General features: G+C 41.6%; 1 protein-coding gene across 1 annotated transcript in view; it reads left to right on the top strand.

The window, feature by feature from the left end:
• The window catches only part of LAMA3 (laminin subunit alpha 3), a 262,122-nt gene that overhangs the window by 88,667 nt on the left and 155,714 nt on the right, over positions 1-17,741 (top strand). Inside the window, 5 exon segments of the mRNA XM_037508729.2 lie at positions 715-833; positions 4,934-5,024; positions 6,869-7,000; positions 8,236-8,298; positions 13,910-14,044. Of these exon segments, the coding sequence (XP_037364626.1) occupies positions 715-833; positions 4,934-5,024; positions 6,869-7,000; positions 8,236-8,298; positions 13,910-14,044 (540 nt within the window).

The raw sequence follows: 17,741 nt of genomic DNA, 5'->3' as shown, positions 1-17,741 counted from the left end.
GAGTGCTACTACAGGCTGGGATGTGTGTTCTATTGTATCCAAATGTGAGAAGTTCCAGGGAACTGACTGTTAAGAAAATATATGGTTGTTTGCTTAACTGTTTTCTATAATTATACATTAAGCTCACTTCCAATTTATTAATATTATAAATAGTGCTGAGAATGAAAGACTTGGAGTATTGGTTGAGAGAATAGGTTTTGGAGTAGAACAAACGTAAGTCAGGATTCTATCTCTGTTACTTATAGACTGTATAACTCTGGGCATATCCTTTAATCTCTCTAAGTCTCAGCCTCCTCATCTGGGCTACAGGGACAAAAATACCCATATTAGAGAATTATTGTGCAGATTAAATGAAATCTTAAATGTAAAACACTTTCAAAGTATACCAAGAGTTCAGTTATTCTTGTTAGTGGTAATATCCTTTTTGCACATGATATTTAACTGGCTGTGTAGTTTATCTTAATTTGTTGTAATTATATAACATTTTTAAAAAGAGAAATCTCTCCCACTTAATAAAAATGAAAGAAACTGCTAATTGCTTTTTACTATAGACCTTTCTTTGTGTAAAAATTCCTAATATTTTCTACTGAGAATATTTACTGAGGATATTTTACAACAGATATTTTTGTAGTTCCATGAGCAGTAACACTGGGAGTATTTGCAAAGTGTCTCACAGTAATGATTGGATATTAATTTGGAATGATTTTTTTTCAGCATGCAACTGCCATGGTCACGCCATCGACTGTTACTATGATCCAGATGTTGAGAGAAAGCAGGCAAGCTTGAATATCCAGGGCATCTATGCAGGTGGAGGGGTCTGCATTAATTGCCAGGTGAGGCACAGTTTAGACCAAAATGGATTTGTCATTATAGGACAGAGCATTTAGTAAGCCTGCTCCTAAAAGATGCCAAGAAAGTGATATACAATTGGAAGTATTTTCTGAGACGGTTTTCCCCACTTTCATACACAAAACATTAGAAGGATAGAATGACATTGTTAAACACCTTGCCTTAATTGATACCTATAGAACACTATTTCAACAAATACAGACTACACATTATTTAAAGTACACATGATACATTCAACAAGATAAACATAAGTTTGGGCTATGATGTAAGTTCTGTCACTTTAAAAATGATTAAATTCATATAGCTATAGAGCATGTTTTCTGACAAACATGGAGTTAAATTGGAAGTCAGTATTATTGGGAAAACCTTCAGTATTTGAAATAAAATACTTCTAAATAATCCACAGTAAAAGATGAAATCATAAGGGAAATTAGAAAAGATTTCTAAAAAAGATTAAAAGATTTAAATTTAAATTTTAAATTAAATTTTAATCATGAAAACACAATACATGAAAAATTGTAGGATACAACTAATGCAGTGCTTAAAGAGAAATCCATAGCTTTATTTTTTATTTATTTTTTTAAGATTTATTTTATTTATACTAGCACTGGGTACAGTCAGAAGCGCAGGAGGGTGAGAGAATTCATCAGAGCCAAAGCGGAGAGCAGAACAGGTAGAGTGAGGAAGTACACTGCTGAGGGGAGCAGTAGGCACTACAGGAGAGGTCTGTGCTCCATGCCATGTGGGACCCTCACCCAGCAGCTGGGGATCAAACCAGCACTGCAGAGGCTGCAGGAAGCCCCACAACCCAGCGCTCAACCACTGTGCCACTGGGGAGGCCTGAAATCCATAGCTTTAAAAAGAAATCTAAAATTGGTGACCCATAGTTCAACCTTAAGAAGTTAGTAAAAGCAGAGCAGGTAGGTAGAAGGAAGAAAGCAATAAATATAAGAACAGAATTCAACATAAAACAGTAAAAAAAAAAAAAAAATAGAGAAAATTAACAAAGCCAAAAGCTGAGCTATAGAAAAGTTTGACAAAATTCATAAGCTCTCAGCTATACTGGTTAGGAAAAAGGAGGTGGTTAAAAGTTACCAATACCACATACAAATAAGGATTTAGCACTAGACATTAAAAGCAATATAAAAGAATACTATGAACAACTCTATGCCAGCAAAATTGATAACCTGGGTTAAATGGACAAGTTTCTTGAGAACTATAACTTTCTAGAATTGATACAAGATGAAATAGAACATTTGAATAATCTGGTACCTATGTAAGAAATTAAATTTATTATCAAAATTTTCTGACCAAAAAAGTGTCAGGCCCAGATGGTTTTACTGGCAAATTTTATTAAATATTTAAGTAAGAAACACCAACAATTTTATGCACGATTTTTCAGAAAATAGGGAAGAACATTTCCCAACTTGGTGATGATAAGGCTAGTTTAAACCTTAATCCCAAAATCTGACTGACATTACATAAAATAAAATCACTGGCCTGTAACTCTCATGAACATTATAGATTCAAAAAACATGTACTTATAGTTAGAAAGTAGAATTCAGCAATTTATTAGATGAGTGAGGTTTATCCAAGGAAAGCACTGTTTTGAATATTCAAAACCAATCTGTATAATTAATCATATTAACAAGAATAAGTGAAAAGAATCATGTGAAAATTCATTAGAAAAAACCAATACCTGTTTTATGATAAAAACTCTTAGCAAACTAGGAATAGAAGTGAATTTCTGCAATCTGATGAGGGGCATTTATGAAGAACCTACAACTAAGATCATGTTAGAGATCAAATATTGAAATATTGGTTTTTAAAGATTTGGGTTGTGGCAAGAATACTTGCTTTTTACCACTTCTTTTAAATGGTGCCCTGGGGGTCCTAACCATTGCAATATGGCAGGAGAAAGAAAGAAAAGGCATTAAAATTGGGAAGGAAGATGTAGAAATGCCTCTATTTATAGACAACATGGCTGCTATATTAAAAAAAAATTTAAGAAATATGCAAAACAACCACTAAAATTAATAACTGAATTTAGTAAAATTACAGGATTCAAGGATAATATGTAAAAATTATGCTAGCAACAAACAATAAGAAGATGGAATAAAACTTCAATTTAAAATAGTGTCAACAATAGGAAATGTTTAAAAATAAATTTAACAAAGGACATGCAAGGCCTCTGTACTAAAGCTAAAAAACATTGCCCAGAAATGTTTTTATAAATAAATCTTAATAATGTTTTTATAAATAAATCTTAATATATTTATTAAGATGCCAGTTTTCCACAAATTAATCTGAAGCTTTTATGCAGATTTTTACACAGAAATTGCCAAGGCACATTATAATTTTATAGGGATGTCAAAACCCTAGACATACCCAAAACTGTTTGGAAGAAACACAATGAAGTTGGAGAACATATGCTATCTTACTTCAAAACTAGCAAGAAAGCTACAGGAGTCAAAGAAGTATAGTATCAACATAGGCATAGGAAAGGGGATGTGTGCATTTGTGGGTTGAGGTCATTATCTCCTGCATGGTTCCCAGAAGTGCCCTCCCTACAGTTTGGCTTGGGCCATTGAGGTTTTCTCATTTTAAGTGTTATGCAAATGCAAACTCAAGTACCCATCTGTCCCAATGTGCTTGCTTCCCCCAGGGCCTCCAGGATAGAAATTATGGAGCCATCTGGCCTTGGGTCTCCATCTGGCCTTGGTCTAACCACGGCCATAGTGTCTGTGCTTAAATTGGTGTGTTCTTCCCCTCAGGGTGCTGGGGTTTTAGAGAAGCCAATATTTGAAAACATATTACAGGTATTGTTCCATCTGCAGAGTTACTTGTTACTCTTTTGATCATCTTAAAAATATTACTTCTCTGTGTCAGATGCTTCACTGACCAAAATTTGTGAGAGAGGGGAAACCCCCACTGGGGTCCCACTTTAGAGAACTTTCCCCCTTTTCTTCCTCCAATTAGGAAAAACTGGGGAACCAAGTTTAACCTGCTGTCCTTTGTCTGTAATAAGTCACAATGGCAAGCAACAGAGTTGAGGTTAATTGGCATTGGATAGAAGAGGGGGTAGACTACAACTGTTTCTTATTGGTCCAAAATGTTTTTATGCATATAAATGTTAAGTCAGAGAAGTGGGCCATTGTGGTTATAGACCTCACTGTTAAAGTGGATTCAGATTTTAGCCCCCAGACAAAGGGTGGTAATAAGTAAAATCTGTAATTAATAAAAATAATCTAAAATTGGGGAGAGGATACAGAAAGGGTCTTTGTTCTCCCCACTGTGTTTCTGTGGTGATTCTTTTTGGGTCAGAGTATGTCATATTTTTTCCTTTTAATTTCCTATTGCCTTTCCTTTTACTAATGAAAGAACACTGTCCTCCTAATTGTTTCCAAATTAGAAAAAGAGAGGCAGAATTGAGCTAGATCCATGTCATGTAGTTCTTGGAAACTGATGATGCATGTTGGGTAATTTGATTGTGTGGCAATTACAGGGATTAACCATGAAATATGAAAACTCCCCGACTATTGTACTTTAAATGAGTTCTATGTGTGAGATTCATTCCTATATTTTCTGTTCATGTAATAGAAACAGTTTCATGACTAAAGCACAGATAAAATTAGAATTCTGAAAGAAAAGGATCTGTATGTGCTATTTCTTTCAAAGTTGAAGAAGCTAAAAATACACACATGACCTTTTCTTTATTCCTTGGGTTAAACCTGAGGGTAATTTTTTCTCCATTCTTCAGTTCTTCTGAATGAAACCATGAAGACTGAACATTTGGAGTTTTCACTCAAGGATCAGGTGTCTTATTGAGCAAATGGTGGAGGAGAAAATCTGGGCTCTCCAGTTCATGGAAGTCACCCTCATTTTCTTCCAGTGGACAAAAAACTCCAGATTCAATATTAAGTCTGTGTCCTGTGCTAAATCTAGGAGACTCAAGGTCAAGACCAACATTTTTTTTTTCAGAGACTAAATTTACAGAAGTATATGACAGAAGTATTTCTCTTGTATGAATTACACAAAATAAGAACTCTTACATTCTTCCTAAGTTTCTTTTGTTTCTTTCCAGCATAACACAGCTGGCATAAACTGTGAAAAATGTGCTAAAGGCTTTTTCCGCCCATATGGTGTTCCAGTTGATGCCCCCCATGGCTGCACCCGTAAGTTTCATCCCGATTTGGTGGCTCTTTACCTCTGAATATTGCCTGAGGGATGTTATTAAGCAAAATTCTGACTGGTTAGTAGTTCTCCTCATTCTCTTTCTCTTCTTATTGGTTCTGCTCCTTACTAGCTCTGTCAGTCAGTTACAGTCTTGCTGAGCTTCACATTTTTTTTTTTTACATATAAACAGAAAAGATAATATATTCCCTGAGGTGAAATGACATCAAAAACACCTAGGAAGCTTGGAAGACACTGAGCTTTGAGCCCTTCATATACTGGACATGCAATAAATATTAGTTCCTCCATTTCCTGTTGTTTTGACATTTTTTTATGATCGCCAACAGTTTTGGATTTCATCAGAATACCATCAAGTTAACATGGTAATGATTTCACAAGGAATTACTTAAAATATTTAAAATAACTATTGGGCACTTGTTATATGCAAGGCACTCTCTAAATACTTTTAGAAATGCCTTATTTAAATCATAACATACATAGGACATTCATTTTTATTCTGTTAAATATGGGGAAGCCAAAGAGGATGAGTAGTTAAATATTTTGACTCAGTGAAAAATACAATAACTGGTTGGTCCAAGAAGTGGTTCATGTCTGTCTGGTGCCTCTGCCCACATCCATCATCCAGAAGAATGCCACTCGCTTTCCCAGCAGAGTTATCAGTCATAGGTCATATCATGAACTTTGCCCTGTATGGGTGATCTGTACAGTTCTGGTACGTTCTCTGGATATCACAGTTGGGAAACAATTTCCATCCTTAAGTTGATTTCTGTGTCCACTGTCCTCCAAAATTTATTCATCATATCATTAAATTATGGGCATCAAAAGCCAAAGAATTTGTGAACCCTGATTTACTTCTCTCTGTGGCACTCTTAGTGGTTAGCACTGTGTCTGTTTCCCCACCCTCTTCCATGTCATGCCCATCACTTTCCTAGTGCCCGTGAAGAATGGGCAATGGTGAAGGAAGCAGGACATAGTGAATGCAGTCCCGTAGGGTAGGAGTCTCAACTCTCCACCACTTTTCTAGTTTTTAAATTATTATTACTGAAGTGGCCTTGTGGAGATACTAGAGGTTGAGGACAAAGTATCCACAGGACATACGAATCCTAGATAAATTAAGCAAAGGACCCAGGAGAAGGTCAGCTGGAGAGATGCTTCATGTTCACAGCTTTAGCAGTCTCCCAGGTCCTCCTGGGGCATGTACTCAGCTGATCTATGCCACTATTTTCTTTTCCAGGTCAAGGAAAGCTCCCAAATGTGTATGTGTGTGTGTTGTGTGACCAAACCTCTAATACCCCAAGTATATCCCTTTGAAATGCAAGCCAAATAGTCTTGTTGGTTTGCACAAAAAATGCCTTCAGTAAGCTCTATCAGTCAAATTTAACATTTGGGTTATGGGTGCAATCTTGCAGCACTGTCCAAGATGCCCTATCAGTACCTAGTCACCCCCCATCACACATAGCGGCTGTGTAACAATGAGCCCTGTGTGGATGTTCACACTTGGCTCCCGGGCAGGAGAGGCTGTGCCCAGCAGGAGCTGTAGCACACACTCACCCAGCCCCTCTGATTGTAGTCTGTGCAGGCTTTGCCCCTTTACCCGGTGAGCTGGGCAGTGCTCATGTAATGAACTACATTCTTGAGCACATCTCAGTGTGGCTGCTCATCAGAGCTTACCTCTGAGGTTCAGTGTGCACCATCTACCAGGGATGCAGTGAAACAGGCCTTGTGCTTTCAAGCATAACCGTAGAGTGATGACAAAGTTTTGGACTTGTGTGCCTCATTAAGTGCAATGAAGGCCTGATCCTTTGGAAATTGGGACTTCTTTCAGCTTGCAGCTGTAACCCTGAGCACGCGGTTGATTGTGAGCAAGGCTCCGGCCGCTGTAACTGCAAGCCCAATTTCCGCGGAGACAACTGCGAGGAGTGTGCGGCAGGATACTACAACTTTCCGGTTTGCCTGAGTAAGTGCCCCTGTGGCAGGAGAGGTCTCCCTTCTTGGCTCAAGCTGGATTTTGTGCATTACACCAGGGCAAGGGGTGGGCACAGAGCATGCATTAGGAAGGTTGTATTAATAAGAAAGTGTTTGATCCTGAAGGTTATCAGTATGCTTTATAGTCTTATTTAAGTGTTAGGGTCAAATATTGACAATTTCAATTCGACAGTAATCCATGTGTGTAATTTTTCCTCATTAACCTCAAAGAAATATCAGGGCTTCTACATGTTTTGGGTGTCCAAAGAGGGTTGTTTTCCCCTTTCTGCTGTGCTTAAGAGAGGCCAAGTTACCACAGGACCTACCTCACACCACTACCATTATCTAAGTGAACATCTCAGCATCTAGAAGATAAAATTATGTATCCATCAGAAATACCATAGAACATGCAGCAGGAGGGCCTGTGAAATCCACTATGCAAGTGATGTTAAGAGCCATGGCTCCCTTTGCCTTGGTGCTAAGACAAAGACTCTCAACAGGTGACACCCTCCACCCCCTGCTCCCTGGGTGCTTGTTCATCCCCACCCTCACGGTCTACAGTCACAGGAAGAGCACAGTGATTTGTGGAGACCTGGGGCAGGACACATGTGAGTGGGTGGCTGTATGTACTAGCTCACACCAGCTGCCCCAGGGTAATGATTTAACTAGCCCCACTCTCACCCCCAAGTGTCCTGCTTTGGATGAAACATTACATAATTATTGTATATTTAAAGGGAGCAAAATTTTCAGTTCAAACAGAATGACGCTGAATCAGGGCTTAGTCCATTTAGAATCTGTAACTACCAGCTGGAGGCTGAGCAGAAATTGCATTTGCCTTTTTAGTGAAAGAAGAAACTTGAAGCAATTTTATGGTATCAACAAAATTTTCAGGAAAGAAACTTAAAAAAAACTAATCTCACTTTTACATTAAAAACCAACAAAGATGCAAATGAAACCCAATGTTTAGATTTAAATCTAAACCCCTGTTTAGATTTAACTCTTAGGAATATGAAATGTCCATTTCTGCTCAGTAATACATAAATCAGTATCTAGTTTCATTTATTAGATGTATTTTGAATATGGTAGTACTGCCTTTCTTTATATTAGTTTCCACATGTTTCTTTTCACTAAATTAGAGGAGGCTTTCTCCTAGTTAGTGAAATGTAATGTTTTACCTTATTGTTTCCTTAATCCTTCTCTGTATATTTTAATAAACCATTGCTCTAGGAATTCCCATTGCTGCTATTTCTACTCCTAGTCCAGATGATCCAGAAGCTGGAGAAATAAAAGGTAAGCAACCTCTCTGTTGGCTAACCTTTCAGTGAAAATCTATGCTCTGTTTTTTTTTCCCCCCACTTCCTGTGCATTATTACTATGCACAAGTTCAAATCATGTTAGGGGAGGATTCAGGCGCCTTGCAGGTGTCTCCTATTTGGGCTCCTCGCCCCTATCATGGTCTATTCCATCATGGTCTTGCAACGGCAAGACCTGACTAAGGAAATGAAGCAGATCTTGGGTCATAGGTCACTACTTTGCTCAAAAACCTTCAGTGGCAGTCAGTCTACTGTCTTATTTGCATTCTCTAGAAAGAAACTCCCAGAAGAGAATTGAGTACAAGCAGTTTATTTGCGGGTTTATTTCCCGCAGTTTATTTCCTTGGTCCCAAGGAACTCCAGTTCGGGAGTGGATGAGGAAGTGAAGGGACCCATAGTGAAGATGCATTAGCAGTGTCCTCCCTTAGCACCTGGAGCTTTGTCCCTCCTAAGTCACTCCATTGTCAAACATGCTCTGAATTATCTCATCTGAAGGGATTACTTCAGCTACCTGATTTTGGTGGAGGGCTGCTTCTGGGCATTAACTCTTTCGGCACTACAGCTTGACTTACAGAAAGGCTAAGAAATTCCTATAGCCAGCTAAGTATTCCTGGGCAGAGAGTAGCAGGGGTGCAGTAAGCTGACTTTGGGTTGGAGAGGTGAGTAACGAGCAGGTGTGGGTGCTACACCTACCTATTCACTTGGTCTGCAAGTATTTCTTGAGCTCCTATTATTTGGACACCACCTTTCTGTTCTTATCAATGAACAGAATAGGAAAAAATTCCCAGGAGCTATATTTCATTGGGGTGGGGGGTGGGGTCTCATACTATAACATGTGCAATATGTAACTACTGAACAGGTAAAATCTCTAGTCATTACATTATGATATGAAGGGTTGTGTCCTACACAAGGATGCTGCTTTTAAGGTGGAACCATTTACACGAATCGCATAACCTGACATATATGAGAAGATCCCAGACCTGTAGGTTCACTTCTGGAGCTGTGGGTAGTTTCCTACATAAACCCATAAGGGAACACACACAAGAATGCACACATTAAGAATGGCATGCCTGCACGAACGTAAGGGCACACCGAATGCAAACAGCCCACGCCTGTGCCCCATCTAGGTCATGCTAGGGTCACCCACTGACTTTGCTTCCAGTCCCCCAGGATGCCTGGAAGGACCTGATGGCCACATGCTCACCTGTTGGGGTGGAGGCAGTTCGAGGTGTATGAACACATGTACCCTTTCTTGCGGCATGTCCAAGGTGAGGGTGGGCAGAGAAGGGATATTTGACTAGACAAGAAAATGGTTTCTGCAGAGTTCTCCTGGGTGGAAGAGTTCAGGTTCTGCAACAGTATGGCATCAGGGTATGGGCCAGAGGCAGCCTTGGCCACGAGTACATGGGGAAAACGAGACCCAGAGGGAGAAGGGAATGGTGTGGTTTGCAAATTTAAATACAGTGGATGTTTATTTATCTTTTTCTGTATTAGCCAAAATATTGCAACTGGCTTATTTGGAAACTTGAGGTATCTGTGTCTTACCTCCTTAGATCCTTCACAGATTTAGAATGCAGTCCACCTGAGCACGCTCTCTCTCTAGGGAAGTCAGGGAAGATCTCATTGAGGAGATAACTAAACAAGGACCAGAAGGGGTAGGGGTGAGTCATGCAGGTGTCTCTAGAGAAGCATCCAGAAGCAGGAGAGAGCAAGCACGAAGTCCTTGGGACAGGAGCATGTCAGGGATGTTCACGGAACCAAAGGGAGACCAAGATGTGAAAGCTGAGTGAGCAAAGGGGACAGGAGAGGAAATTCTGGGGAATCAGGTCGTGGACTCAGCTTTTACTCTGAGTGAGGAGGGAGCCAGGGAGGATTTGGTATAGAGAACGACATTGCACAAGGATTTTTGCAGCTATTGTGTTGAAAACTGATTAAATGGAGAGAAGAGAAGAAGCTATTTTGATCATTCATGAGGAAGAGTCCAGATACTTGGATGTTGTCTGTAGAGGCGACAAGAAGGAGATGGATTGTGACTATATCGAAGGTAGAGCCCACAGGCCTGGAAGTGTACTAGGGAGTGACTCCAAGGCTTTTTGATGGAGCAAACAAGGAAGACACTGCCCTGTACTGACCCAGAGGCCACCTTAAATGAGGAGGAGGAGCATGTGGCCTGGGGGAGGGACAAGCAGAGGTCGTGGTGGGAACCTGTGGAGGCTCTCTTCTGGTTTTTACTATTTTTCTCTGTGAAATAAAAACCAAGATCTGGGCTGAAAGGGAGGATGGGGGACCTGGGAGTCGAGGAGAGAGTGTGAGTGTCATCCCCAAACAACATGGGGAGTGACTGGACTTGGGGGATATTATAGGATTTGGGGGCAACATAAAGGGCTTCGCTGAGGTCAGTTGCAAGAGATCCAGTTTCCCTTCCTATGCTCTTTCCTACTTCTGCCTAATCCAAACCCAGCTCTTATGATCAAACCCTGGTGCTCTGTGTCATTATGTGGGGTGTTGTCTTAAGCCTTCTTCAACACTCAGTCACTTGCTGACGGCAGCCATGCTTCTATGGGTATCTAACCCCCAGTCTCTGCCCTGGCATCCTGCCCATTGTGGGCATCAGCCAGCCTTTCTTTAAATGTTAATTGACAAGAATGGAAGTCAGCTTTTGAGCCTTGATTACCATATGCATCTCTGCTTTTCTTCCACAAGAATGTTTCAGATCTCCCACTTACTGTCTGTTTACAGTAATCTCTTTGTTACTCAATTCCTTTTTCTCCCTCAGATTGCTGGTGACTTCAACAAAAGAAACTTAATTGAACTTGAAGGGAAGTCCAGACGTCTGTTACAAAATATTAGACACAGCCTGGAGGAAAAGTAGTTTCAATTAGTGAAATTGGAATTATTTGGGAATTTGAATGCACAGATATTCACTTCAATTTGGTCTTCCATTAATGCATTTTAAAAGCACACATTGTGGGGTCTCACTGCTGGCAGTGTACATTAGAAGAAAACTGTCTCAACTGCCAAAAGATACACAGCACAGAACAATGCAAACACCCTCCCCTGTGAGTAATTCATTCTTTAAAGCCTGTCGGTGCTTTCATGTCCTCTACCACAGTGCTTTTCAATCAGAACTGTGTTTTAACCTCTCTTCCTTCCATAGCATATACATTCCTGTGTGTCACCCCAGATCTTAGGTTTTCAGGGGTGAAGCTGAGGCATTTAATTTGAACAAGTTTTCCAGATAATTCTGATGTGCAGCTTGTGTTAAGAATTGCTTCTCTATTAGTAGAAATTTTCATTTAGGTAGTTGAGAAACTCCTGTAAAGGGCCATATAGTAAGTCTTTTCGACTTTATAGGCAAAGTTGTAAGAACTCAACTTTCCTGTTGTAAAGGCATGAGTTTGGCTGTGTTCCAGTAAAATGGTTTTTACCAAAACAGGAATGGATTTGGCCCCTAGACCATAGTTTACAACTTCTGGGGTTGTATTGGAATCTCTTAGTCTGGGACCCCACACCCAGGTAATGATATTTTTCCCAGGAAATTTAAGTGTGCAGCCAACATTGAGAATTACTGGGCTAGAAAATCCATATCCCTAATTCCAGACATTGAAGAGTTGGAGCAAAGGATAGAAGCATTTTGCTGATCAGTATGTTTTCAGGATTTCATTATATTTCATGACCTTGAATATAGTAAATATGTTCTGGGTCTGAGTGTTCATCTTAAGATGTATTTTTTGGAATTAATATATAATAGACACGTCACCTTCAAGGGCTTATTTTGAAAGTGACAGCATGCACTCGAGAGAGATACTAGGTATATGTGTACTTTTATTCCTTCAAGACCAGAGCAATGGCAAACAAAATCAACAGCTGTGGGAAAACTGTAGGTGCTTACTTCAGGAGACTGATCAAATCTTGGGGTGATTATGTAAAGCAGTCTAATTACCCTAAAGACGTAGCTGCCTAGGGGGTTCTTGACAAATAATATGGAAAGGTTTTGATTCCCCTAATCACTTTGGAAGGAGCTACTAGTCATTGCCAACATGGAGGTCAGTTTGTCTGGGGCTGGGGACTTGCTGAAGATGAAAAATCTGAGAGGCGATGACAACAGTGGGGGCAGGCTTTCCTGGCCATGCCCTACTACCTTCCCTCCCTCTCTCCCTCCAGGCTGGGCATTTCATCTGTCTGGCAGGGTGGGGTGATAGAGATCTGCCTGATAAGGCTTAGACAGGCAAATTCTGGTATCTCAGTTTTGGAGGCTCTGTGTTTGACATATATTTGTCCATTTATAAAGAGTTAAGCATGAACCCTATATTTCTGAGAAATATTTACTTCTTGAGAAATACTGTGTGATGGCAGGAGGAGCCCTAAGTTTTCAGCCTTATAGGTGGCTCACTCATCTATTGCTGTTCTACAAATCATCCCAAAACTTAGTGACCTTCAAACAGGGTGGTTTCTCACAACTCTGAGTGTTGACTGGATGGTCTTTCTGCTGCATTTGCTGAAATTTCTGTTGGACTTCCCAGAGGGTGAGAATGGAAACCTCAAAGCCTGTTGTGACCTGCGCTCAGAAATACCACTACAGTACCTACACCTCCTCCCAATGGTCAAAGCATGTCATGAGGCCACAGAGGGATGTCAGCAATTAAAGTGTGAAAGACAAAGCCAGCTGAGAGAGGGGATAAGGTGTGGACATAAGGGCGTCTCCTGGTACAACCTGGGGAGGCCTTCCTGAGGAGTTGACTTTGAACTGAGAGGTGAAGGATGAGAAAGGACCAGACAGGGCATCACAGGCAGAGGGAAGAGCCAGATCAAGGATGTAGAGGTGGGAAAGCACCTGTATGAGGAATTGGAAGCAGCCTGGTTACTGAGATGGCATCAGGCCTGGAGAATTGAGTGAGGCAGTATGAATGAAGCCTCCTAAAGCCCCATCTGGCACATAGTAGGACTGAATTTATGTTCTCTTCTTCTAAAAAATGGAAAGTAGATATATGTTTAATTCAAGATTGCCACTAGTTGGGAATCTATTAAAGTTTTGCCAAACAAGGCTCAGGGGTAGATGTTAACAGATTATAACTGTTTTGCAAACTAGTATTCACTCTGGTATCTCTGGTTTCTTAATAGCATCTTTGCCTTTGTGGGCTATTTTTTTAATATTTTATTTTATGTAATTCTTACATAATTTTTCATCTTTGCACAATGTATGCATTTTCATTTTGGTTATATTCTCCATACAATTGCACCCCCCTTTATTTTGACCCTAATCCTTTCTCTTCCCTCCCACCCCCCGGTAGTATGTCTCTGGTTTATAGTTACTTGTTGATTTTGATTTTTACTTTATTATAGTTAGTCTTTTTCCTGGTCCCTTATTTAGGTTTTCTAAATTCCTGCTATGAGTGAGACCATCCAGTAATACCTTTGTGGACTATTTTATTTCCCTCTAAAATATAGTCTTTTCAGGTTAAGAAGGTCCATAAACCTTAGATAACTTATAATCTATGTTTCCATGTCAGATAACTGGGGAAAAGACGAAACTGGCAAAGGAATAGCGAGTGGAGCCCCCCACTCTGACAGCTCCTTCTCTCTTGCAGGGTGTGACTGTAACCTGGAAGGAGTGCTCCCTCATATATGTGATGCCCAGGGAAGGTGCCTTTGCCGCCCGGGCGTTGAGGGCCCTCGGTGTGACGCCTGCCGTGTGGGTTTCTATTCATTTCCTATCTGCCTAGGTAAGTGGACAGCACCTGTTGTAGTGATCTCAGTCCCCAAGGTTAATTTCCTCTTGAGGAAATCCAGAGGTTCTTTCTGGAAGAACTGTGTGGCCTGCAGTTTAACAAGCCGGGCTCTGGCTTAGGTGCGTGTGCTCCAGGGACTGACCTCCTATCTGGACCCTGTCACTTCCCTTCTTTATTCTGTGCAACCAACCCTTTCTCCTTCCTGGTGGTCGAGGACAGGGGCTGTGGTGTCAGCTGCCTGGGTGCAGATCCTGGTCTGGAGAGGCAGTAGGGAGGTACCTGAACAGTGTTGGGAACCTGCCAGGCAGACACAGGGAGGAGGCAGCACATTTCAGGGAGAGAGAACAGCAGACAAAACCACAAGTGCCTCCCTCCCCACTTGGTTTTTCTCTTACTATCCCATCCTAGTAAGGGTCCCTGAAGGGATGGAGGGTGGGAGGAAGTTATCTGGCCCAGTTCCTAGGGAATAATAGGTATATGTCTATGTTGCGTGAATGAGCAAATGAATGAGTGGGTTTGTCCAAGTTCTTTGCCTACTTCCCTCTGACTGTCATAGGGGAAAGGATGAGAAAGAAGAAGACTATCAGTTGGGGTTCAGGGTAAGAATTAAGCACCACCCCAGGTATTATAAGGAAGGGAACTTGCGCCCAGGACATTAGGTGCTAATCTAAGCTGTTAAGGGTGCAGCAGCAGGCCCTAGGCTGGGCTTGGAGGAAGCTGCCAATAGCGTGGCTGAGTTTGAAGCCCACACTGCTGCTGCACAGCTCAAGGAGAGAAGGAATGCAGTCCCACTCCCTACATGGCCATTTCTTGGCACGCAGGGCGCCAGACAGGGCAAAACTCTGGAATTGCCCTCCCCGCAGGCCACAAGAAGGCAGCCTCCTCCTTACTTGCCAACTTCCTTATCTTATGCAAGTATTTCTTATTTGCAAACCCAGTTGGCATCCAGAACCCAGCTCCAGGAGAATCCCCTGGGAGTGCTGTTTTTAGCTTTCCAGCCTCCAAACACAGGAGAAGGTTCAAATTGTGATGAGCAACATTACCCACAAGGGTATGGGCTAGAAGTAGGAAAAACCCTCCTGGAAGCTGAAGGATAAAGTTATGAAGAGCAAATTTCTCACTAGCAAGTTTCTCTCATTTTAGGCAAGTTGCTTAGCCTCTCTGTCCATCCCTCAGTTTCCTATAACAGTGCCTACTCATATGGGGGGGGGGTCTGGATGACTCCCCCTGCCCCCCCATAAAGCTCTTAGAGCCCAGGAAGCCCTTGCTTCTATAGGTTGGCTATATTATTCTTTAATCCCCATTCTGCTCTACACGACCCTTGACATTATTTGAGTCTCCAATCCCAGCAGCACCTCCTGTGTCATAGATGTCTCCCAAATCCTTCCTTTCCCCCTGGACTCCTGGATGTTCCCTGCGCGTGGATCTCTCTCTCCTACCCTGTTTGCAGGAGAGAGGCCACAGGAGCTCTGAGCAATCACTGTCCAGAGATTTGGTCTGCAGGTTGGAGGGGGAGCAAAGAGGGTGTTATCTTTTCCTTCTCTGTCTTGACTTCAACTGGAGAAATTCCATATTAGAAGTTGGAAAGCCCAATGTACTCCCTATGGAAACATCATTGCAGGTGATGCTTATTTCAAATTGTGTGAATCATGCTGGAGGTAGATTCTGTGCTAAACTGGCATCATGGAAGGTGTGGTAACCTCTTTCTTGCACATAGCATTGTTTTTGTGGAAAGCTGTTCCATGTTATGAAACTTTAGAACATGAGTTGGGGATGCCTACATATCTATTTTAAGATGAAGACACTGAGTCTCCTTGTCTTTCCCTTATCTTTAAAAAGCTTCCCTTGCAAATTTATTGTACATTAGGAAACTTAACTTTAAAAAGCAACAGTAAAAAGATATGTCATCTCTGCTCTTGGAACAGGTTTCAAAATATATTTCTTACAAACATATTTAGTCCGAACACAATCTTTTAGACAAGTTGTCTCTATCTATATATATGTATATTCTGTCAACATTTTCATTGCACTTATAAATACAAGATTCACATAGCACCCCATTAAAATGTATTGAGAATCCTTATTAATAGCTACAGATATTTCTCACTTATAAAACTTTCAAAGGAGTGCTCTGTAGACATGGACTCTGGTGCTCCATTTACTGGCACAACTGATGCATTTTTTTTTTTTTTTTTAAGCTTTTTTTTTTTTTTTTTTTTAATAGAGGCATGTTTTATTTATTTATTTGTTTGTTTGTTTATACAAGCACTGGATACAGTCAGAAGCGCGGGAGGGTGAGAGAATTCACCAGAGCCAGAGCGGGGAGCAGAACAGGCAGAAGGACCGAAGTACACTGCTGAGGGGAGCAGCGGGCAGCAGGAGAGGTCTGCGCGCCATGTGGGACCCTCCACCAGTGGCCGGGGAGCAGCCGGGAATCGAACCGGCGCCGCAGAGGCCGCGGGCAGCTTCGCAACCCAGCGCTCAACCGCTGCGCCACCGGGGAGGCCCCAACTGATGCATTTAAATCTATAAAATTTTCTTTTTCCATAAAACACTGAAGAGCTACCAGGCAGGAGGGGGAGTGCCGTGGACCAGCACAGCAGTGAAGGAGGTCACTGCAGGGGGAGGTGCAGCAGGGGAGGATGGGCCTTCTATGTCAGTTGCCCACATGGATCCACGCTCGTGTAGCTTGTGTTGGGAGTAGGTGTGATTATGACAGTGAAGATGAGCTCTGTTCAGCAAAGCACAAGTGTCAGAGTAGCCAACTGCATCTTCTCCCCCTTCCCTATCAAATGCTTCAATGGAATCGCTAACAAATGAGCATCTTTCTGATTTTTTTAAAGATTATTTTTATTTATTTATGCATACAAGAGCTGGGGTACAGGCCAGAGATGTGGGGGGTGTGAGGATTCACCAGAGACATAGTGGGAAGCAGAACAGGCAGACTGACTGAAATACACTGCTGAGGGGAGCAATGGGAGAGTCAGGAGAGGTCTGCTGTGCTCCTTGGCTGGGGATCCAACTCATGCCGTAGCGGCTGGTGATAGCTTGATAGCGCCGAGACTTTAACTCCTATGCCACCAGGCACAATATTAGGATGTGTTTCTCTTGTGTAGAGAGAAAAAGAGATAGACTGAGCTTTATTTGAAGGAATTGGCTTACAGAACTGGAAATTAGTAAGTCCAAAATCTGCAGGCTGACAGGAGACTCAGGAAAAATTGAACCAGCAGCTTGAGCCCAAAGACTCTCTAGAGATAGAATTCCTTCTTTGTGGGGACCTCCAAGATTTCTCCAGAGGCCTTCAATTGACAGGATGAGGTCCACCTGCATTAAGGAGCATAATCTCCTTTATTCAAATTGATTTAAATGTTGGTCCCATCTCCAAAAACAGTAATATCGAGACTGGTGTTGATCAATGTCTGAGCCTATAACATAGCCAAGTGGACATATAAAATTAACCTTCACAGAGCCAGGAAACAATTCTTTAGCTCTCTGCAGACAACCTTGGGAGAACCAGAGGCCATGGAAGGACAGGATGCAGATGGCAGCTGACCCATGTCCTTGTTCTGCCAGCTGCGAAGCTGGCTGAGTGGTATGAGGCACATTTCTTTTTTTTTTTTTTTAAGATTTATTTATTTTTATACAAGAACTGGGGTATAGGCAAGAGGCGCGGGAGGGTAAGAGGATTCAC

The sequence above is a fragment of the Talpa occidentalis genome, unplaced genomic scaffold (assembly GCF_014898055.3).
Source record: "Talpa occidentalis isolate TD23 unplaced genomic scaffold, MPIMG_talOcc4v2.1 talOcc4.13, whole genome shotgun sequence".
In the NCBI taxonomy this organism is placed as follows: Eukaryota; Metazoa; Chordata; class Mammalia; order Eulipotyphla; family Talpidae; genus Talpa; species Talpa occidentalis.
This window is presented reverse-complemented; position numbering and strand designations above follow the sequence as displayed.